General features: G+C 43.2%; 2 protein-coding genes across 3 annotated transcripts in view; one reads left to right on the top strand and one right to left on the bottom strand.

Annotated features, from left to right (window-relative positions):
- Positions 1-13410, top strand: part of POLE4 (DNA polymerase epsilon 4, accessory subunit) — a 190092-nt gene extending 176682 nt beyond the window's left edge. Inside the window, exon 4 of the mRNA XM_054677972.2 lies at positions 13286-13410. Within this exon, the coding sequence (XP_054533947.1) occupies positions 13286-13395 (110 nt within the window). The 3' untranslated portion in view covers positions 13396-13410. The remainder of the gene's footprint in view (positions 1-13285) is intronic.
- Positions 1-22770, bottom strand: part of TACR1 (tachykinin receptor 1) — a 155962-nt gene that overhangs the window by 88715 nt on the left and 44477 nt on the right. The window lies entirely within an intron of this gene.

Here is a 22770-nt window from a genome sequence, read left to right as displayed (position 1 = left end):
ATGAAAGTTGCTGGGACCAGGGCTGCCAAACAGAGAGCAAGAGAGAAATAGGCTCTCCAGAAAGTAAACATTTCCCAGCTCTGTGTTTACAGACCACCCTGTGGCCTGTCTTACTGGTGATATAGGACTTCCTTAGTTTGGATTCTCTGGCAGTGGAACCCCTGCTTCCTGAATTATGACTTTCCTCTTCCCATGCAGCCCCCAGCACAGGACATATCTCTTTCCCTCTCCCCATTGCTCTTACTTATTGCTTTTTCAGCTACTTAATCTTTCTTAAAGTGATTTCTTAGAATCTCAGTTTTCTCATTCTGAAATAAGGATTGATAGTATTTACTGGGCAGTGATGCTGAACAAGATAATATGCATGAAGGGACTAGACAAATTCTGGTGCATAGCAGGCACCCAACACTTGTTCACATTCCCCTTCCTATCTTTGTGACTTCCAGAGGCCATGTGGTCTCTTTCCAGAGATTCAGTGCCTAGCTGAAACCCAGGGTACCCAGGACACCTGGTGCTACTGGCTGGATCCAGTGTCCAGGCGCCCGTGCTATCCGTGCTACTGGCTGGATCCAGGGCCAGGCGCCCAAAGATACTCAAAACAGCAAAAGGCCAATGAGGCAGTGGCGTCGGCTTAATAGCTGCTGTCAAGGATGGAAATACTCAATTTATAACTTAAATAGTATTTTATGGGAGAAAGTAAATTGGAGTAGAATTATTCATCCCTGTAGTCCCCACATGCTAATTCCACAGAGACACTTCAGCATGATGATTGCTGAAACTGCAGACCGGTAAATGGGGCACTAACACCCAGCAGCTGCATATTGGGCCTCCTCCAGAGTTTGCTGGAATGAATTGCTTCCTTGCAGGGGGACCTTAAGACCTAGCTTTCCTGTGGAGGAGGAGCCTGATTCACCCTCTCCCACCTCCCCTATATTCTCCCCTCTCCATTTCGCATTCTGTTTCACCATCTTTTTGCAAATCTCACTTCTAAGAATGGTTGTTAGAGGCTCACTAGGGACACCAGGAACTAGTGGATCATTGCCAGAGGATGAAGCAGCACAGATTGTGAATGTCAGGATTGCACAGGTGGAGAAAAGCACCTCCCCAAGCAAGAAGGAAGCACATGGGTGTGGGCAGGGGTTGGCGGAACTTGGGCCTTGTAGAAAGAAACCCAGGCACATCATCTCACAGGGCACAGCCCAGCCTCTTCGTTTCCAGAGCCCTCTGTACAGCCCTCACTCCAGCCTTCCTTCCTGCCCTGTGCTGTGGCTACTTCCTTGGGAGACATGAGTAAGAAGTCCAAGGGGCTTGACCCTCACTTCTTCATCCTTATCAGCTCACAGCAGAGGACATGCTAAAGACGTGCTTATTAGTGCAGTGTATTAACAACAACAAAAACTCATCTGCCAAGCCACCTGAGTCAGAAAGAACAGAGTTCTAGTTTTTTGTTTTTCTGCCACTGACAGGTATGCACTTTTGGCAAATCACCTCTTCTTTGAGTCTTAGTTTTCTTCTTGGTGAACAGTTTCTGCAGATGTTCTGTAAGGTCTGTGAATGAGTCTAGGGCCTGAATGAAGGTGGAACTGGGCTGCCTTCCCCCTGCTCCAGCAAAGCCTATCCCCTCTGTGATTCCTGCCTCATCTTACAGCATCCCTGAACCAGCATCTCTCAAAGTCCCCTTACTCTCATCAAAAATGGTCAAAGTCATAACAGGCGCTTTAACTTTTCCATCACACCTGATTATTGTGAAGATCAAATAAGACAAATGTTAAGAAATTGTAATTGTTATGTGAGGCATTGTTAGGAGTCTCACCAAACAGACATTTAGGCACAGGAAAGATAGGAAGAAAGGCAACTCCTGATGGTGTATCAGGCCACATTCAGAGCTCCAGGAAGATCATAGACAGCTGGGGGTGGATGATGGCAGAGCAGAATGCCTGGTAGACTACCTAGGAGATCTGTGATGCCTACAACTGGCTTAGGCCGGGGTCTCAATCAGATGACGATATTCTAATTATCAGTTTGTATGGTCTCTTGGCCTGGGCTTCAAGGAGAAATTGTTAGGTCAATGGTATCTCACCAGGCTAGAAGTAGCTTGAGTCAGGGATTGGGGTTAGCATGAGTGTTCCTTGTATACTCATGGTGCATGGGACCTCAGTGAGTATGTAGGCTGTTAGGATGGGGAGGGGGATTGAAGGCTGTTTGTTTCAGTCCCCTCACTAGGCACATGAAGACAGTGGGGCCCAGAGAGGCGGTATGGACACTTAAGATGGAATCTGAGGCCAGGTTGTGCTTGAAGTCAGGAGTGGCTCCTGAATTTCTACATTAGAAGGGCTGGGGAAGAAATCAAGCTGAAGGAATGGGGGAACGTTGTCTTGAAGCTGCTTTTGCATAACACTTTACATAAAACTGCAGAAGTGTCAATTGTCCATGTCAGAAAATAGGAGGAAAGAGCTGAGGCAGGTTGGAGAGAACTAAAGCTACGTTTCGTACCAACTCAGCTTGAGGCCCCGGGACTCTCCTGCTCTTCCCCACCAGGTTTGACCATCTGAACATTTTTAGGTAAAGGGGAAGGAGAGCAAGTCCTCCTTGGTCCACACAGCAACGAGCCCACCATCCGGCCTAGGCAGCCCCAACCTTGCCTCTGCCAGGCTCCCGTGGAAGCAGAAGGGAGGAGCAGTGCTGGGGCCTGCCTGGGCGGTGAATGTTCCTTCACTACAGAGAGGCACCTGCCTGCACCTCCATCTCACACACAGACTTAGAAGCTCAGGAAAGTGATATCTAGCAACAAACTGATTAACACCAACCTCTATTCCCACAAAAAGCAATTTGGAGGGCTGATGGAATTTATTAAAATCGGATTCTACTTATAAGAATAACTACACACAGAAAAGATCAAGATTTATGCCCAGCTTTAAAATGCCCTCTGAGGGGATCATGAAAGGACTCCCTCTCCTACTGTGTCATGAAGGCCTCTGACCTTGCAGTGCCCTTTCTGTGCCTTGGTGACAGGTGTCACAGATTAAAGACATTTGTTTGAACAGCTTCAGTGGCTTTGTTTCTGTTTCATGGCTACCCAGAGGCTTTGAGGCCTCCCAACATTTTCTTTCTTTCTTTTTGACTATTTACTCCGAGTGGTTGCAGGCTCCCTGGGTGACTAGGCCAACTGACAGAGATGGCTGTGGGCCATTTCAGGGGCTGTTGTCTTAAAAGGAGCTGGATGATTCATATTCCAGTGGCTCCTGAAATTTCACCTGGTCCTGCCACTGAGTCGGGTACTTTGCCTGACATGAAGCAGGATGGTTTGACTCAACAGATTTGATATGGCCTTTTTTAACTGAGTGGGGTCAACATGTCTCATGCCTGTAATCCCAGCACTTTGGGAGGCCGAGGTGGGCAGATCACGAGGTCAGGAGATCGAGACCATCCTGGCTAACACGGTGAAACCCCATCTCTACTAAAAATACAAAAAATTAGCCGGGCATGGTGGCGGGCACCTGTAGTCCCAGCTACTCAGGAAGCTGAGGCGGGAGAATGATGTGAACCCGGGAGGCAGAGCTTGCAGTGAGCAGAGATTGCGCCACTGCACTCCAGCCTGGGCAATACAGTGAGACTCTGTCTCAAAAAAAAAAAAAGAAAAGAAAAGAAATAATTTTCTGATTTCCAGTAATGTGCAGAAAATTACTTCTCCATCCTTCAGACTTTCCTCTTTGTTACTCTTACTTCACTAAGGTCCATCCTTAAGAAACGATTGGGAATGATGTGGGATGGGAGATGGGATAGGGCCCAGGAAGGGGATGGAGGAGTCTAGTGAAACATCTGGAATAGCAGTGGTTCAACTTCCAGCTGCATCAGCATGCATTTTCTGTCAAGTTTGATTCACCTGCTTTCATGTACTTCTGAGTACCCAGTGGGGTCAGTGACCATCCACCCACCCCCATCCAGAAAGCAGTGCCTCCCTCAAATTCTCTGATGCTTTTTATATCAGATGTCCATTCGCCATTCTCAGAAAGGCTATCTAATCTAGAGCACAGCCAGCTGGTGGCCCACCTCAACTTTTGTTCTCTCCTCTTTGTCAGTAATGAGACCCTAATTTGAATCAGATAAATTCTGAAAACTGTTCTTGTACCAAAAAAGAAGTAATAAAGTAATATAAACGGTGGCTGTACACCTGCACCCTTAGAAGGAGCTAAGATTGCGGTCCTGTCCTACTAAGGTAGTGAGCTCAAGTTTTGGCCTGCATACCAACCTCCAAACACCTCTGGTGTTTTAGGGGACACTGAATCTCTCTGCGGCCACTGGACTTCAGGCAAACCCAGAATTTGCATGTTTCTGACATCCTTAGGATTTCAAACAACACATTCCAGGTCTTTACAGAGCATAATTAAAAGGCCATATTTTCTAATAGAAAGAACACCTTATTTTATTTCACTTCTACAAGTTATTTAAAATTAGTATTTATGAAATAGAGTTTTTATAAACAGAATCCTAGACATATAGGTAGAGTGGTCACGCATGGTGCGCCCTCCAATCCCCTGAATCTTCTAGGTCCAAGAGAAAATATTTCTTAGAAATCCAGCTGTGGGCAGGGCATGGTGCCTCATGCCTTTAATCCCAGCACTTTGGGAGGCCAAGGTGGGCGGATCACGAGGTCAGGAGATCGAGACCATCCTGGCTAACACAGTGAAACCCCATCTCTACTAACAATACAAAATCAAACTTAGCTGGGCGTGGTGGCGAGCAACTGTAGTCCCAGCTACTTGGAAGGCTGAGGCAGGAGAATGGCATGAACCTGGGAGGCGGAGCTTGCAGTGAGCCAAGATCACACCGCTGCCCTCCAGCCTGGGCGACAGAGAGAGGCTCCATCTCAAAAAAAAAAGATAAAAGAAAAAAGAAAAGAAATCCAGCTGTCCAGGAAGACTCTTTGGCCCCTAGGATCTTCCAGTGCTTGACATATTTAGAAAGTCTTTGTCGTTCCTATACTCATCTACTTTCTCTATACTCTTAGATCTTTATTGTGTTTCTTTATGATGGGATCTTTGGCATAAGACATTCCAGAGTATTAAGCATATAGTGGTAGGCTTCATCAGTGCTACCCAGGACCTTTTTACATCCAAGACAGCTTAATAGCTTCAATGGATAAAACGGCACTGACTCAGAATGCCAGTAGTGAGGTGTACTGGGAAAGATAAACATTTACCATCACATTGTCCCTTGACAACAGGTGAGGAAACTGGGGTTCGTGGATATGCAGCAGTTACATAGTAGAGATGGGACCCCCACCCATCAGTTCTGCCTGATTTAAATTCCCCACTTTGAAAGGGGTATGTGAGTGTTCCATACTGCAGAGGCCCAGCAGGAAGACAGGGGACTGGGAATGGCTCAGTCACAGATTTTAGCATTGCTGCTGGCAATTATTTATCTTCACCACCTCCTATGTGCCAGGTGCTGTGTACCATGAGGTAGTTCTACTTTGGGCAGATTAATGCTTGAATAAACTCATTGAAACTTTGCTTTCGACCCATGAATAAAACTACCTAGCCTGGACTCTTGCCTTCTTCCCAAGGAAGGTGGTGGCTACTCAAGTATTATAGAAATACACTACAGGGCTGAATTGGTTCTTTCCATGAAGAAGTTCCATTTTCTTGACTCGAAACTGAGGAAATGTTTGAACAGGCCCATCCAGGTGGGAGTGTCACCCAGTTGATGTGGTTGTGTTCTGATGAAGCTTTGGACTGTGGTATGTTATTACATATCATGGTAAACAAGCTTCTGCTGGGCGGTCGTCATGTCAAGGACTGGGGGATCTGCCTCTCCTGGCTCTGTCCTTATTGGTCAAATCTGTAGTCTTGATCCATGGCTGGGTGGTAGCCTGGAGACTCATCTACTCATTCATTCATTCATTCAAATACTGAGTACCTATCAGAGCCAGGCACTATGGCAGGAGCTGGGACACAGAGGAAGAGATCATAAATACCACCCCTCCTCTCAGGAAGCTCCAGTTTTATGAGAGTGATGCATAGCAATTAACTAAACCTACAAATACGTGTGCAATTACAACTGTGGTAAGTCCTATGAAAAAGAACGGTCATGAGAACATGCAACAAGGGGATCTATTTTATTTATTATAAAATAAATTAAATAAAGGATGGATGGATTTGATCTGCTGGCCATAGTTTACTGACCTCTGTACTAAATAGTTAACATATTAATTAAGGCTTCTAAAGGAAAGGGAAATGAAATTAACATTTGTTTAAGCATTCAACATAGGATATTTAACCAATGGGGCTGTCCAGGTATCATGTAGACTCTTCATAGCTATCATTTCTTATGAACTGCTCCATCAGTCAGGTATTACCATCCATATTTTACCCCTAAGAAAACGGAGGCACAAAGCAATTCAGTCATTTGCCTAAGGTCACACTGCTAGCAAGGAATTTGGGCAGAGGAGGAATCTGGACAGGCCTCTCAGGCTAGGATCAGAGATCAGACAGGATTTGAATCCAGGCTATCCGACTTTAGCATCTGCAATTTTTTGATTAAAATGAGAGCAGCAAAGGAGAATCTATGCTGGCTGGTTTCCCCACTGCAGCCATGAAGGTATAGCTATGCACATGGTCAGCTCCGTTGGAACACGGGCTTAGCTGTCCTTTCTTTGCTGCTCAGTGGACAGTGGCATCTTTCTATGCCCTTAAGCCACTAGGTCTCTACATAGAGAGTTAGGAACTGTTGTATAGGAAATAGAATATGTCAGAGCTTTATTTTCCCAACATATAAACATGTAAATCATCAGTGTTCAATATTCTGGTAACAAAGTAATCTCCTTCCTGTTGAGCTGAAGATAAGGGATTTGAGAGGCTCCGTTGGGGAGAAATAAAAACCCGACTTGTAAGTTTATTTGAGACAAAGCCAAAATACTAACATCGCATTCAGAAGGGGGAAAACAGTGAGGGGAGGCGTGAGAGGAGCACTGGAAAGATTAGACATCAGGTAATGCAACAGCCCTGGTCAGCCTCTTTAGCAAAATAGAAATAAAGATGTAGCTCATTAATTCTAGGTGCACATCCAGGTTGTTAACGGAGAGAGGAGACATAGTTCAGAAATCTGCTTTTCTTTCTTTTAAATGAACATGTTTCCATTAAAATGGAAATCAAAGCCTCATCATATGAAGCAGTCATTTTCTGGGTACTATATGATTATCTCTATCTTTCCTGGCCACAGTGAGAATGGAAATACTCACATTCATCCATTAGCCTTTGGAAGTTACTACTCTGAAATTCTCAAAGTAGCCTCCTTTCCTTAGCATTGAATGTAGACAGTATTTTTAGGGGTAGGAGGCTGGGTGGATGTAAGTGCACACCTTTTCCCACTCAAATTAATTCGGAAAGGCAAGGGGCTAATGAAAATGAGGGTGGAATGTTGGAAGTGGCAGAAAAGTTTTGTTTTACTTTTTGAAAAAAAAGCAAAGGCAGGTAAATGTACATTTGGAAAAACGATTTTTAAGGTCAGTACGAGGAAAAGGGAAATCAAATTTGCCTGCAAAGTTTACACAAGCAGATCATGTGAGGCATGTGCTTAAAATGAGCAATGGATGGAGTTGCTTTTGTCTTGGGTAGTTCCTGGTTCGTCTGTTTCAAGAGGCGCTGTCAGGGAGTTCTTGAAAAGGCTGTTCCTGGGATTCTGCCAAACCAAATACTGTCATCTCGCTCTGAAGACTCAACTCAGGGTGGCCCCTTAAGAAGCCCTCCTTGAGGCCTTTCTCTAATCTTCTCCATCATCATTATCTGTTGAAATTAAAATGCATCCTGAGGGCATGCTGCCCAGTGGCTTTATATCTTGTCTGCACAATGAGATTGTAAGCTCCTTGAGGAAAAGGACCAGGTTGTGTGTGAATTATGCATTCCTTGTGGTGTCTAGAATAATATCAAGTTCAGAAGACTCAGGTATCACTTGAGATGTCTCTTTCTGGCCCCTCCAATGGTCTGAATAAATCTGACTCAAACTCCCAGTTTAACAATCTTGATGAAGCCCAAAGCCTTATCCATGATACGTGAGAATTCTTACTGTCTTTCTTTTGATGGCTCCCATTGTGACTAGTTCAAAATACCGTAGACTATCTCTTTTTTCCTTCTCATTAACATGGTTATAAAACTCTCTCTTTTATAGACTTCCATAAAAGCTGGTGAGTCTCGTAAGAACTGGGTATTTAGAGACCTCAGGAGGGTCTCATTGGGCAACACATATAATCTTTTCAGCTCTCTTCCTCTCTTATCTCCCTCTAGTATTACCTCAGAAGCTAGAAGCCATTCTTCCTTTAGTATTCAGGATCTTCTAGCTCCTCCAGTTTGCAAATCCACATTTATATGGTCTCAGCAGAACAAAGCCAACTCATAACAGGACCCACCATCCTCAGAAAATAGCTGGAGTTTTAAATGTTAACTTTTCCCTATTCCATTGAACAGAACTTGTTGCCTCTCCAAGATAAAAACCTCCCTAATGAAAGCGCTTTACAACACTTATAACTGTATTTAACAGCAGAAAGCTCAAAGTTGCCATGCAGAGGGAAGCTATGTAGACTCTGGAAGCCTTGAAGCTTAGGAGCATAGGAATTACAGCTCTGTCTGGTTGGCTTAACCACATCCAGGCATGGAGGCAAGGAAAAAAAAAAGAAACTCAAAGCCTTGGAGGATGGTACTAGGAAAGAACTAGGAAACTAGTGAGAGAAGGTACCAAGCTATGCCTTTGCCCACCCACTATTCAATTTACAAATATTTCTTGGTCCTATATCAGGCACTCTATTGGGCACTAGGAATAAATACACAGATGAATGAGGCATGGCTCTTTCCCCAAAAAGGACTTATATGTGCTCAAAATGTATTACAGAAATCCCATGAGGATTCTTGGATATTCCGAGAGGGTCAAATTTCATTGCTCTGTTTTTCATACCTGGGACTGGGCTTTGGTAGACTCTCTCTGGTTTCCTGAAGCTTCATACCCCACATCTGCCCTACTGTGAGAGTCCAACCCCAGGGCTCTAGCTGGCTTCTCTCAACTGTTCTACAGTTTTCTAGGCCACAGCTTGAGATGTGACAGAAAGGAGAAAGGAAACATTTATTGCACTCTACTTGAACTTTCATGTATACTATTTCAAATGATTCTGTGACAATCTGCTTTCAGCCCTCTTTTATGGAGGAGGACACAGAGTTCAGGGTAGTTAATGCCTTGCCTAAAGTAAACCAACTGGAGGGGAGGCAGTGAGTGGAGAGGAGATGAAGCTCAATCCTAGAGCCTCCAGCCTCTGCTTCCACCTTCTGGCTAGCTCGCCACTAAGTCCATTTAAGGTGTCGGCTCACACTTTCTGAGTGTTCCATTTTCTCATTCCTTGTGCCGATTCTCGTGCCAGGATTAAAGTTGCCAAATATTTAGGTCTCAGGAGAAGGTTGTTACACAATAGCCTCTCTTATCCCCTGGGCCTCCTTTCTCAAGAAGGCAGAAGGTTTGCAGTAAGTTTAGCAAACAAGTCTAGTGTATGTTGCCAAACCAGAAACAATTATTCCTGTCTCTCTTACAAGCTCTTCAGTTAAGTCTCTGAAAATCAAATGTGGTGGGTAAAAGCAATGAATAATAATGATAGAAATACCTAATCCACTGGAGGGAAGAGGTCATTCAGTTATTCATGCGTTTATGAACACATTTTTGAGTGCCAGGAACTGTGCAAGGTGCTGGAGACATAAGACAGATAAGACAAATAAGGAATTTACAGGCTGTTAGAGAGTAGGATGTGCTAACCAGAGGGGAGTGCAGGTTATCAGAGGAGAGGTCAGGTTAACCAGCTGGGAGGGAAGGTTACCAGAGGAGAGGGCAATCAAATCAGAGGGTGTGTGTTATTAACTCAAATTCGGCTGATTCTCAAAATCATCCCAGTTGTTTTATAAATATATGGATTCCTGGGCTCTACCCATGGCCTAATGAATTGGAATCTTCCAGAGCCATTATCTATACTTTTAATAAGCTCCCTCATTGATTGAAACAATCATGATAGTTGTGGAGTAAAGTCTCACAGACACAGTATAGAGAACTTTGGGTGCAGGGTGGATGCCAAGGAGGGGTCAGCTGATGTGATTCTGGGCTTTGTAGAGGGGGTAATATCTGAAGTGAGCCCTCAGAATTACAGACAAGCAAGTTAGGTGCATGGGGTGCTAACAAGGGAGGGAGGAAGGACTTTCCACTTGGAAGGCCTCACCTGAGCAGAGGCCCTGTGGTGTGAGCTGCCACAATGAACCCAGGAGGTTTGGTTGGGCTATAGTCTGAGGTGCAAGCGAGGACAGGGTTAGAGAAAAGGTAGAAAGCAGGCTGGATCCTGATTGGCTTTGCTGATACTGCTAACAAGTTTGAATTTTACTTTTTCTTGACATATTTTCATTTCAAAACATTTTTGACAATGTTTTCTTTTCGAAAACATTACTTTAGAACTTCTGGAACAAGATGGAAATATGACTCTTCCAGCTTTAACTCTTGTCTTCCTTCCATTGAAATGTCCAAAGAAATTTATAAAAAAAGAAAACATCAGGGAAGGATGCCTTCTTCGAACCAGAAGTATTGGCACTCTTTTGCATTGGTTAATATTGATCGAGCATTACTGTGTGTAGGCATTGTCTGAAATGTTCAGCATCTATTAGCTAATTGAGTTTTCATGGTATTCCATAAAGGAGGTGCTGTCACTAGCTGCACTGATGAGCTATTATTGTCCTCCTGTTACAGATGAAGAAACTATGGCACAGGGAAGATTACTAACTCCAACGGTCTCATGACTAGTGATATTAGGTTGGTGCAAAATAAAAGCAAATTGGCAAAAACCGCAATTACTTTTGCACCAACCTAATAGTATTTGGACCCAAGGAGACTGGCTCTGGAGACTGGACGCTTACTCACAGCATTGTATTGCCTGATATATTGTGAAATGTGGTGCTAGTGGCCTGCATTGACTGATGAGCCCACTGCCCCCAATTCTGTGCATATGAAGGAAAAGTTGATTCAGGCAGTGGGTGAACGGGGTACATAGTGTAACCTCCCTAACTTCCAAGCGTGTAGAGGGAATATTCTAATGCTGGTACATAGAACAAAGGAGGAGGATCAATTCCTCACCTGCTTAGCAGTGAAGCTCCCTGCCACAGGACTGTTTTCCTTGGTAATTATTTTCCTAGTTTCCACGATCATGGGGAACTTTAACTTGGCACAAATGTTCCTAACTTTCAGCCGTAGGGTCCAGACTCCATGGGGCCACTATTGGGACAATAAGTGTGGTCTTACATAAGTATACAGAAGTACAGTGGGAGCTGATCGATGGAGCTCCCTGGACTGGAGAGGTGTGATAATTAAAGCGTGGGCACAGCCTGTGGGCTTCTGAGATAAAGTGGACTTCACGATAGACTGGAAGGAATCCTTCAGCACAACATGAGTTCTCTTTGGTGCAGATGCCTTTCACTGTGGCCTCTTCCTGCTCCTCACAGCCAACTATGTTGCCACAAACTGAAGCTGCAAATTTATCTTTTTCTTTTTCTTGGATATAAGATTTGAATAAGCATCCCCACAGCCTCTGAGAGAAATGATCCTAACTTGGAACCATGGACATACAGTGCTTTCTCAGGAAAGATGGATAAACAGAAAAATCACCGGGTCTATGAAATGATTTAGCAGTTTGAAGAAACTCATCTGAAGAATCAGAGCAAATATTTTCCACTAAAAGAAGCTTATTCCAAAAAGTGAGACATAACCAAAAATAAAACTGATTCATATTATCAATGAGACTTGAGATTCAAGCACTCATTCTATCCACAACTAACAAACTGATATCAGAAATATTACTGTTAAACATTTAAAAAATTAAATGTGAATTTATATTATAAATTTGTAAATTCAAATTTTAAATTTCAAAATTTTAACTGGAAGTGGTAGCAATGAATAACAGATTGGATAGGACAGAAAATGACATTGATGATTTGAAAGTCCACTTTGAGGAGTTCCCCAAAAACCAAGAAGCAAAAGATAGAGATGAATATAATATGTAAAATATAAGAGATATGAGGGGTAGGTTTAGGAGATAAAATAGAGTATAGTAGGAATTTTAGAAAGAAATCAATAATCAATACATTTAGAATGTATTAACACAGCCTGAGCTGAATAAGATTTTAAGTTAAATGGATCCTTTCTAGAAAAAGCATTACCATAAAGATGATTCACTGTTAATATCATTTATCATATGATTAGATCAAAAGAGAAAAAATTTATAATCATTTCTTTGGATGACTAAAAGACATTTAATAAAAATGTATCATCACTTCTAATATAAGATAGAAATAGAATAATATGTCTTTAATTAAATAAAGTGTATATATTTTATTTAATGGTGAAAATATCTTAAATGCAATGATGAAAAATGGAAGTGGTCTGTCTGTGAGTCAGAAACTATGGTAATGACCATTATTATTAGTAGTAACTTTGTTCTAGGAATGCGAGTCAGTGCAACTAAGACAAGAAAAAGGAATAAGATATAAATAGTGTAAAGTAGGAGATAACTATAATTATTGTAGATGATAGCTTATCTAAAAAACCAAAGAAAATCAACTGAAAAACAAGAAAAATTCAATTTCAGAATGCTGCTGGTTTCAAAACAAATGTGTTAAAGATCAATAACTTTTCTATATAACAGCATAGCCATTTACATAATATAATGGAAATAAGTTCACAATGGTCATGAGAGTATATAATGTCTAGACATAAACACATGCTGAAATATGTGGGACTTATATGAATGAAACTGTCAAATATTCCTTTACTAAAAGAAATATTAGAAATTTGAGTAAGCAAAGAAGCATTACATGCTGCTGAATGGGCAGACCTAATACTGCACTGTTGGAATACTCTAATACAGTCACTTTCAGGTGTGTGGAACTTGAGGTTCTTATTGCAGATCCAGGTGGAGAGGTGCAGAAAGTAGATGGGATATATATTTTGAATTCCGTAGGGAGATTTGAATTACAGATCCAGTGACAGAGATGTGGGAGTTACTATTGTAGAGTGAGTGGTTGGAGCCATAAGATCTCCCAGAACACTGTGGGGAATGCAAAGAGAAAGTGGCCAAAGATCAAATCCTAGAGAATATTAACATTCACAAGGAACGCCAGGACAGAGCGGGCAGTAAAGGAGGGGTGGTATAAGACATAGGAGGAAGGCATAAAACCAGGAGAGAGAAGCACCTTTTTAAAAAATTTTTTTTTTTTTTCAGATGGTGTCTCTCTCTGTCGCCCAGTCTGGAGTGCAGTGGCGAAATCTCGGCTCACTGCAACCTCCACGTCCCAGGTTCAAGCAATTCTCCCATCTCAGCCTCTTGAGTAGCTGGGATTACAGGCATGTGCCACTATGCCTGGCTAATTTTTGTATTTTTAGTATACACAATGTTTCACCATGTTGACCAGGCTGGTCTCGAACTCCTGACCTCAGGCGATCTGCCAGCCTTGGCCCCCCAAAGTGCTGGAATTACAGGCATGAGTCACCATGCCCTGCCAGCAGCATCTTAGAAACCAAAGAAGACAGCCTCAAAAGGTAGGGAGTAGCCCATGTGGTCATTTGTTACAGAGGAATCAGGCAAGATAAGGATGAAGAAGAGTCCACTGTATTTGGCTTCTAGATTACTGGTCACAATGGCAAGAATAGCTTTAATTCATTGCAGCTGTGGGGGTGCCAAAGTGGAGATGAGGATCATTGTGTTACTTGTGATGCTAATAACCATAGAGGAGCCAGTACATGTGGAATCTACTAGTTACTGAGTGAAGTCACCAAACCCTAATGAGTCTCAATTTCCTCATCTATAAAATAGAGTTGCAGTTGCAGTAAAAAAGTGTGATAATGACTGTAAAATGCTTTTTAAACTATAAACCACTATACAAACAGATGGCATTATTTTTGGTTCTGGTGATCTTCCAGGCAATATTTTAACATGAAATGTGCTAATGATGATGGCACTGAAATAATGGCCTTGAACAATTTCCCCATCACCTCTTCTGTGGTCCCAGTGTTTCATTCCAGGATGGGTTCTGTAACCCTTTTAACACAGAAACACAATCTGCTGTGTGCATTTACACTGATGCAAACTAAGCTGCTGGGGGAAGTCAAATGATCTGAAATGTTTTGCAATACTGTGCATTGTTTCAGCCATCAGATGGTGAGTAGGATTCCTGTTCCAGTCAAGTTAGGTGGCAGAATATTTTCCTGTTTGTCTAAGCAGATGCCAGCACTTAAATAAACACCATGTTCCTTCCCAGAATTTAGCTGGAAAATGCCCCCACCAAAGAGAACCCTGAGATGCTTGGCACATGGCCAAAACCAGCTAACATTTCAATTTTCCTTTACTCCTATTGTGTGGCCATAGGGCTGATATTTCCCCAGAACCTCAGTGGGAACATTCCAGTGACAACTGTCAAGTGGTCATAACATAATGGGTTTATCCCCACATTCCTTTCATCCTTTATCCATCCCTATAAAGTGTATTTTTAAAATTTTTATTTTACTTTAAGTTCTGGGATACACGTGCAGAATGTGCAGGTTCATATATGTGTGCCATGGTGGTTTGCTGCACCTATCAACCTGCCATCTAGGTTTTAAGACCCGCATGCATCAGCTATTCGTTTTAATGCTCTTGCTCCCCTCCTGCTCCACAGGCCCCAGTGTGTGTTGTTCCCCTCCCTGTGTCCGTGTGTTTTCATTGTTCAACTCCAACTTATGAGTGAGAAAATGCGGTGTTTGGTTTTCTGTTCCTGTGTTAGTTTGTTGAGGATGATGGCTTTCAGCTTCATCCAAGTCCCTGCAAAGGACATGATCTCATTCCCTTTTTTTTTTTTTCTGATACAGAGTCTCGCTCTGTGGGCCAGGCTGGAGTGCAGTGGTGCAATCTTGGCTCACTGCAGCCTCTGCCTCCCCAGGTTCAAGCGATTCTCCTGCCTCAGCCTCAGGAGTAGCTGGGAGTACAGGCATGTGCCACCACACCCGGCTAATTTTTTGTGTTTTTTTAGTAGAGGTGGGGTTTCAACGTGTTAGCCAGGATCGTCTTGATCTCCTGACCTCGTGATCCACCCATCTCAGCCTCCCAAAGTGCTGCGATTACAGTTGTGAGCCACCACACCTGGCCGATCTCATTCCTTTTTATGGCTGCATAGTATTCCATGGTGTATATGTACCACCTTTTTTTAATCCAGTTATAATTGATGGGCATTTGGGTTGGTTCCATGTCTTTGCTACTGTAAATAGTGCTGCAATAAACATACGTATGCATGTATCTTTATAGTAGAATGATTTATATTCCTTTGGGTATATACCCAGTAATGGGATTGCTGGGTCAAATGGTTTTTCTGGTTCTAGATCCTTGAGGAATCACCACACTGTCTTCCACAACGGTTGAATCAATTTACATTCCCACCAACAATGTAAAAGCATTCCTATTTCTCCACAGCCTCTCCAGCATCTGTTGTTTCTTGATTTTTTAATAATCACCATCCTGACTGACCTGAGATGGTATCTCATTGTGGTTTTTGATTTGCATTTCTCTAATGATCAATGTTAAGCTGTTTTTCATATGTTTGTTGACTGCATAAATGTCCTCTTTTGAGAAGTGTATGTTTATATCCTTTGCCCACTTTTTGATGGAGTTGCTTGTCTTTTTCTTGTAAATCTGTTTAAGTTCCTTGTAAATTCTGGATATTAGACCTTTGTCAGATGGGTAGATTGCAAAAATTTTCTCCCATTCTGTAGGTTGCCTGTTCATTCTGATGATAGTTTCTTTTGCTGTGCAGAAGCTCTTTATTTTAATTAGATCCCATTTGTCAATTGCAGCTTTGGTTGCAATTGCTTTTGGTGTTTTCATCATGAAATCTTTGCCCATGCCTATGTCCTGAATGATACTGCCTAGGTTTTCTTCTAGGGTTTTTTATGGTTTTGGGTTTTACATTTAAGTCTTTAATCCATCTTGAGTTATTTTTTGTATAAGGTGTAAGGAAGGGGTCCAGTTTCAATTCTCTGCATATGGCTAGCCAGTTTTCCCAGCACCATTTATTAGATAGGGAATCCTTTCTCCATTGCTTGTTTTTGTCAAGTTTGTCAAAGATCAGATAGTTTTAGATGTGTAGTGTTATTTCTGAGGTCCCTGTTCTGTTCCATTGGTCTATGTGTTTGTTTTGCTACCAGTACCATGCTGTTTTGGTTACCGTAGCCTTGTAGTATAGTATGAAGTCAGGTAGCATGATGCCTCCAGCCTTGTAGTATAGTTTGAAGTCAGGTAGCATGATGCCTCCAGCCCTTAGCTATACGGGCTCTTTTTTGGTTCCATATGAAATTTAAAGTATTTTTTTCTAAATCTGTGAAGAATGTCAAAGGTAGTTTGATGGGAATAGAAAAGAATCTATAAATTACTTTAGGCAGTATGACCATTTTCACAATATTGATTCTTCCTACCCATGAGGATGGGATGTTTTTCCATTTGTTTGTGTCCTCTCATTTCCTTGAGCAGTGGTTTGTAGTTCTCCTTGAAGAGATCTTTTATGTCCCTTGTTAACTCTATTCCTGGGTATTTGATTCTCTTTGTAGCAATTGTGAATGGGAGTTCACTCATGATTTGGCTCTCTGCTTGTCTGTTGTTGGTGTATAGGAACATTTGTGATTTTTGCACATTGATTTTGTATCCTGGGACTTTGCTGAAGTTGCTTGTCAGCTTAAGCAGTTTTTGGGCTGAGATGTTGGGGTTTTCTAAACATACAATCATGTCATCTGCAAACAGAGACAATTTGACTTCCTCTTTTCCTGCTTGAATACCCTTTATTTCTTTCTCTGCCTGATTGCCCTGGCCAGAACTTTCAATACTATGTTGAATAGGAGTGGTGACAGAGGGCATCCTTGTCTTGTGCCGGTTTTCAAAGGGAATGTTTCCAGTTTTTGCCCATTCAGTATGATATTAGCTGTGGGTGTGTCATAAATAGCTCTTATTATTTTGAGATATGTTCCATCAATACCTAGTTTATTGAGAGTTTTTAAGCATGAAGCGGTGTTGAATTTTATCGAAGGCCTTTTCTGCATCTATTGAGATAATCATGAGTTTTTGTCATCGGTTCCGTTTATGTGATGGATTATGCTTTTATTGATTTGCATATGTTGAACCAGCCTTGCATCCCAGAGATGAAGCTGACTTGATAATGATGGATAAGCTTTTTGATGTGCTGGTGAATTCAGTACAAACTCTATTTGTTAAGCATTATGAAACACCAGACGCTTTGCCAGGAATAAGGCTTAAAAAGGTGAATGACATTGAATTGCCCTTGAAAAGCTCAGAATTTAGTGAAAAAGAGAAACATGCTACAATTTAATTACAATTTGGTGAGGTAGGAACTTTAATAAGCATATGCTCTAATATGGTTTGGCTGTGTCCCCACGCAAATCTCAACTTGAATTGTATCTCCCGTAATTTCCATATGTTGTGGGAGGGACCCAGGGGGAGGTAATTGAATCATAGGGGCCTGTCTTTCCCATGCCTTTCTTGTGATAGTGAATGAGTCTCGTGAGATCTGATGAGTTTATCAGGGGTTTCTGCTTTTGCTTCTTCCTCATTTTCTTTTGCTGCCACCATATATGAAGTGGTACCAGTGAATCTCCTGCCATGATTGTGAGGCCTCCCCAGCCATGTAGAACTGTAAGTCCAGTTAAACTTCTTTTTCTTCCCAGTCTTGGGTATGTTTTTTATAAGCAGTGTGAAAACGAACAAATACAATAAACTGGTACCAGTAGAGTGGGGCATTGCTGAAAAGATACCTGAAAATGTGGAAGCCACTTTGGAACTGGGTAACAGGCAGAGATTGGAATAGTTTGGGAGGCCTCAGAAGAAGACAGAAAAATGTGGGAAAGTTTGGAACTTCCTAGAGACTTGTTGAATGGTTTTGCCCAAAATGTTGATAGCAATATGGACAATAAAATCCAGGCTAAGGTGGTCTCAGATGGAGATGAGGAACTTGTTGGGAACTGGAGCAAAGGTGACTCTTGTTATGTTTTAGCAAAGAGATTGGTGGCATTTTGCCCCTGCCCTAGAGATTTGTGGAACTTTGAACTTGAAAGAGCTGATTTAGGGTATCTGGCAGAAGAAATTTCTAAGCAGCAAAGTAATCAAGAGGTGACTTGGATGCTGTTAAAGGCATTCAGTTTTACAAGGGAAGCAGAGCATAAAAGTTTGGAAAATTTGTAGTCTGACTATGCGATAGAAAAGAAAAACTCATTTTCTGGGGAGAAATTCAAGCTGGCTGCAGAAGTTTGCGTAAGTAGCAAGGAGCCTAATGTTAATCCCCAAGACCATGGGGAAAATGTCTCCAGGTCATGTCAGAGACCTTCATGGCAGCCCCTCCGATCACAGGCCCAGAGGCCCAGAAGGAAAAAGTGTTTTTGTGGATCTGGCCCAGGGTCCCTGTGCTGTGTGTAGCCTAGGGACTTGGTGCCCTGTGTCCCAGCCACTCCAGCTGTGGCCGAAAGGGGCCAATGTACAGCTTGGGCTGTGACTTCAGAGGATGCAAGCCCCAAGCGTTGGCAGCTTCCACATGGTGTTGAGCCTGCAGGTGCACAGAAGTCAAGAATTGAGATTTGGGAACCTTTGCCTAGATTTAGGAAGACGTATGGAAGTACCTGCATGCCCAGTCAAAAGTTTGCTGCAGGGGTGGGGCCCTCATGGAGAAACCCTGCTAGGGCAGTGTGGAAGGGAAATGTGGGGTTGGAGCCCCCACACAGAGTTCCTACTGGGACACTGCCTAGTGGAGCTGTGAGAAGAGGGCCACCATCCTCCAGACCCCAGAATAGCAGATGCACCAACAGCTTGCACCATGCACCTGGAAAAGGCTGTAGACACTCAACACCAGCCTGTGAAAGTAGCTGGGAGGGAGGCTGTACCCTGCAAAGCCACAGGCGTGGAGCTGCCCAAGACCATGGGAACCTACCTCTTGCATCACTGTGACCTCGATGTGAGACCTGGAGTCAAAGGAGATCATTCTGGAACTTTAAAATTTGACTGCCCATTGGATTTCAGACTTGCATGAGCCCTGTATTGTTTTGGCCAATTTCTCCCATTTGGAATGGCTGTATTTACCCAATATCTGTACCCCCATTGTGTCTAGGCAGTAACTAGCTTGCTCTTGATTTTACAGGATCATAGGTGGAAGGGACTTGTCTTGCCTCAGATGAGACTTCGGACTGTGGGTTAATGGGTTAATGATGAAATGAGTTAAGACTTTGGGGGGACTGTTGGAAATGCATGATTGGTTTTGAAATGTGAGAACATGAGATCTGTAGGGCCCAGGGGCTGAATGATATGGTTTGGCTGTTTCCCTACCCAAATCTCAATTTGATTTGTATCTCCCATAATTCCCACGTGTTGTGGGAGGAAGCCAGGGGGAGGTAATTGAATCATGGGGGCCAGTGTTTCCCATGCTATTCTCATGATAGTGAATAAGTCTCATGAGATCTGATGGTTTTATCAGGGGTTTCTGCTTTTGCTTCTTCCTCATTTTCTTTTGCTGCTGCCAAGTAAGAAGTGTCTTTCGCCTCCCCCCATGATCCTGAGGTCTCCTAGCCATGTGGAGCTGTAAGTCCAATTAAACTTCTTTTTCTTCCCAGTCTCAGTTATGTCTTTATCAGAAGTGTGAAAATGGACTAATACATGCTCCGAGGCTGAGAGTTAAAGTGTCAGATGTCTGATTCCTTCTAAATCTGAAAACAGGAAGCTTAGCAGTTGGTACATAGTAGATGCTCAATTAATGCTTAATAAATGATTGATAAATATCACTAAACAGGTGTATAGATCACAGCTCTCTTAGTCACCCCAATGCATTCCCATTAGAGAAATTCACTGCTAAGGGGTTGTTCCTTAGGAGAATAGACTGTACACCTCACTCTACCATTTCTAGTGGGTGGATCAAAAGCCATTAATTCCAAAGAAAATGGGGCCAAGACTTCTTTTTTGTTCGTTTGTTTGGTATTTTGTGAGACGGAGTCTCACTCTGTCACCAGGCTGGAGTGCAGTAGCGCGATCTCAGCTCACTGCAACCTCTGCCTCCTGGGTTCCAGTGATTCTCCTGTTTCAGCTTCCTGAGTAGCTGGGACTACAGGCGTGCACCACCACACCTGGCTAATTTTTGTATTTTTTAGTAGAGATGGGGTTTCACTATATTGGCCAGGCTGGTCTTGAACTCCTGACTTTGTGATCTGCCCACCTTGGCCTCCCAAATTGCTGAGATTACAGGCATGAGCCACCACACCAGCCTAAGACTTCTTATAAGAGTTCTTTTAGGCAAAAGCTCAGCAGAGGGCAGGGTAGGAACAATACACAATCACCTTGACTGAGTCTAACAAGATGCTATGGCAAGAAAGCACAGGAATTGTCAGAAATCTTTTCTGAAGGCATCCAAGCCTCAGTGGGATGTTATGAAAGACTGCTTCTCAGAAGATAGTCCTGACACCTAAGTGGGGTGACTGAGCTAGAACCAGCTACTCACTTGCTGAGAATTACTGACCTCTCTTGTGAAATGTCAATATTGACTGACTGCATTCTGAGCTGTGCTGTTAAAGGCATTCAGTTTTACAAGGGAAGCAGAGCATAAGGTCTGATGTCTCTTCCAGATCTAATGACCTAAGATTTGTTTTTAGGATCAGAAAAAAACCCCATTAAAATACATCTCTTAATTCTTAGAGTATTATTGAAATTGTGTACAACTTGGAGAGAAGCAACAGCAAAACTTCTGAAATTCACCTGGCACATTCCCTATTTCCTTCCATGTGGCTGCTAACCCTTTTAAGTTGTGAAGACAGAGGATCCAGGTGGACCAACCAGGGATGCAAAAGGGAGGAGGTGGTTTTAACTCCTGTGTGCAAGGATTTAATTCCTCACGTACCCTCTCTTCCTATTCAAGCTAATTCCAGGCCATCAGTGTACTCTAAGTATTCTAATCAGATTCATTAAATTTTTTTTCCTGGAATCACTGATCGTGGGCAGCACTATTGAGCTTTATTCAGGGTGTGGGACTGAGGTCTCTCCATGAGGCCATTCACTTTTGATAAGGAAGCTGGCCTCACTGTAGGAGTTCAGTAAAGGCCCAGCTTGCTGGCTCACTGATTAATTGAAGGGCGGGGGTGTGGGGCTTGCTGTGCACAACTAAAGTTCACTTGGATGCCCCCCTCACTGCCCAAAGCAATGCTTGGCCTACAGGAAGCTGAGCCTGCTGCTGCCTTCCTCCCGGCTCCTGGCTCCCTCAGGATCTGAACACTCAGGGTCATGCTGTTGCTGCCCAAGCAGGAAAATCCTGTTTCTGAAAATCCCAAACAACAAACAGCTCCCCTACAGAGCTCATGGGGGAGTAGTCAGAACCTCCAGACTGAGCATGTCACAAGGAAGGACTGCTTTGCTGAAGCCACTCACTCCAGGAGATTTATAATTGGAAGTTTGGCCCAGGGAGATAATCAGCCAAGAGCGCGCGTGCACGCGCACACACACACACTCTCTCTGAAGAAACCCAGTGGAGATTCAGCACTAACCCAGCACAGGTGAGTGAGAAATGACAACCTGTCAGCCAATGAGCCATGGTGATTCCCTCTGAAGAGGGTTTCCCAGCTATCATTCCCTTTCATCCCCACTGTAAGTTAGGCCCTCGTGCATGTTGCCTGGACTGTGGCTGGAGTCTCCTAACTGTCTTGTCTTCTCTGGGTTTTCTGGCCCCAGGTCTCTCCCTGTCTATCTACCCTGCATCCCTGCTGCTGTTGGAAGAGTCCCCTAAAGACCTTCTCCACAGCACTGCTTAGCTCCTGGCACTCCCTTATCCCTCCTTTCGGCCCATCCTCTGCCACTGGCTTCCAAGTTCGCATTTGGCCTGCTCCCTACCTCAGTCCTGGGCAGTGAGGCAGGAAGCTGCCTTTCTCCTCCAGATGAGTCTGTGCTCTGCCTCTCTCCTTTGCGTCTCCAAATTCACACTGAGCATGAACATCTCTGACCTCACCTTTTCAAACCAAATGAAAGGGCTGCATAAGGACAACTTAGTTTATTTTGGAAGGCTGTTACACTTTGACCTCCATTTAAAAAACAAACAAAAAAAATCTAAAAACCCCAAAATGTTGAGGGACTGTTCCCAAGCCCCAGCATCTTTGCCCATCCTCAAGCCTTCCAGGACCCTCTCTCCATTCTTGGGAATGCAGCTCCTAACGTAGTTCTCCTCTTCAGCTCAAGGACAATTCTAACTGTCCTCTTGCCTGGTATGGCTTAATGAGCCTCAAGCTCACTTAGCATCATCTGGATTTAATTACCTCTCTTGCCGTGAGCAACCTTGGCTCATCTTTCTGCCTCTCCTGTCCTCTTTTTCCTGTCTCCCCCTCCCTTTGCTTACATGCCCTTCTTCCCCCTTTCTCTCCTCTCTCTATCTCTACCTCTCTAATGTCCACAAGTGCCTCACAACTGCCCCATTCAATCCCCACCTGTGTATCACCAGCTCTTCTGGTCCAGCTCACCTGTAAAATCTCTATTCCATCCAGAGAGGCCACCATCTCCTGTTCTAAGGGTCACACAGCTCAGATACAGACAAACAAGGTCAGGACAACCACCCTCCTGCCTTGGAAAATCACCAATTACCCTCCATTATTATATTTCTTGTGAAGCTACATTTACATTTTATCATATCCACATAAGAAGAGAGAGAGTTTTAAAAAGGA

This window comes from Pan troglodytes, chromosome 12 (assembly GCF_028858775.2).
Source record: "Pan troglodytes isolate AG18354 chromosome 12, NHGRI_mPanTro3-v2.0_pri, whole genome shotgun sequence".
Lineage (NCBI taxonomy): Eukaryota > Metazoa > Chordata > Mammalia > Primates > Hominidae > Pan > Pan troglodytes.
This window is presented reverse-complemented; position numbering and strand designations above follow the sequence as displayed.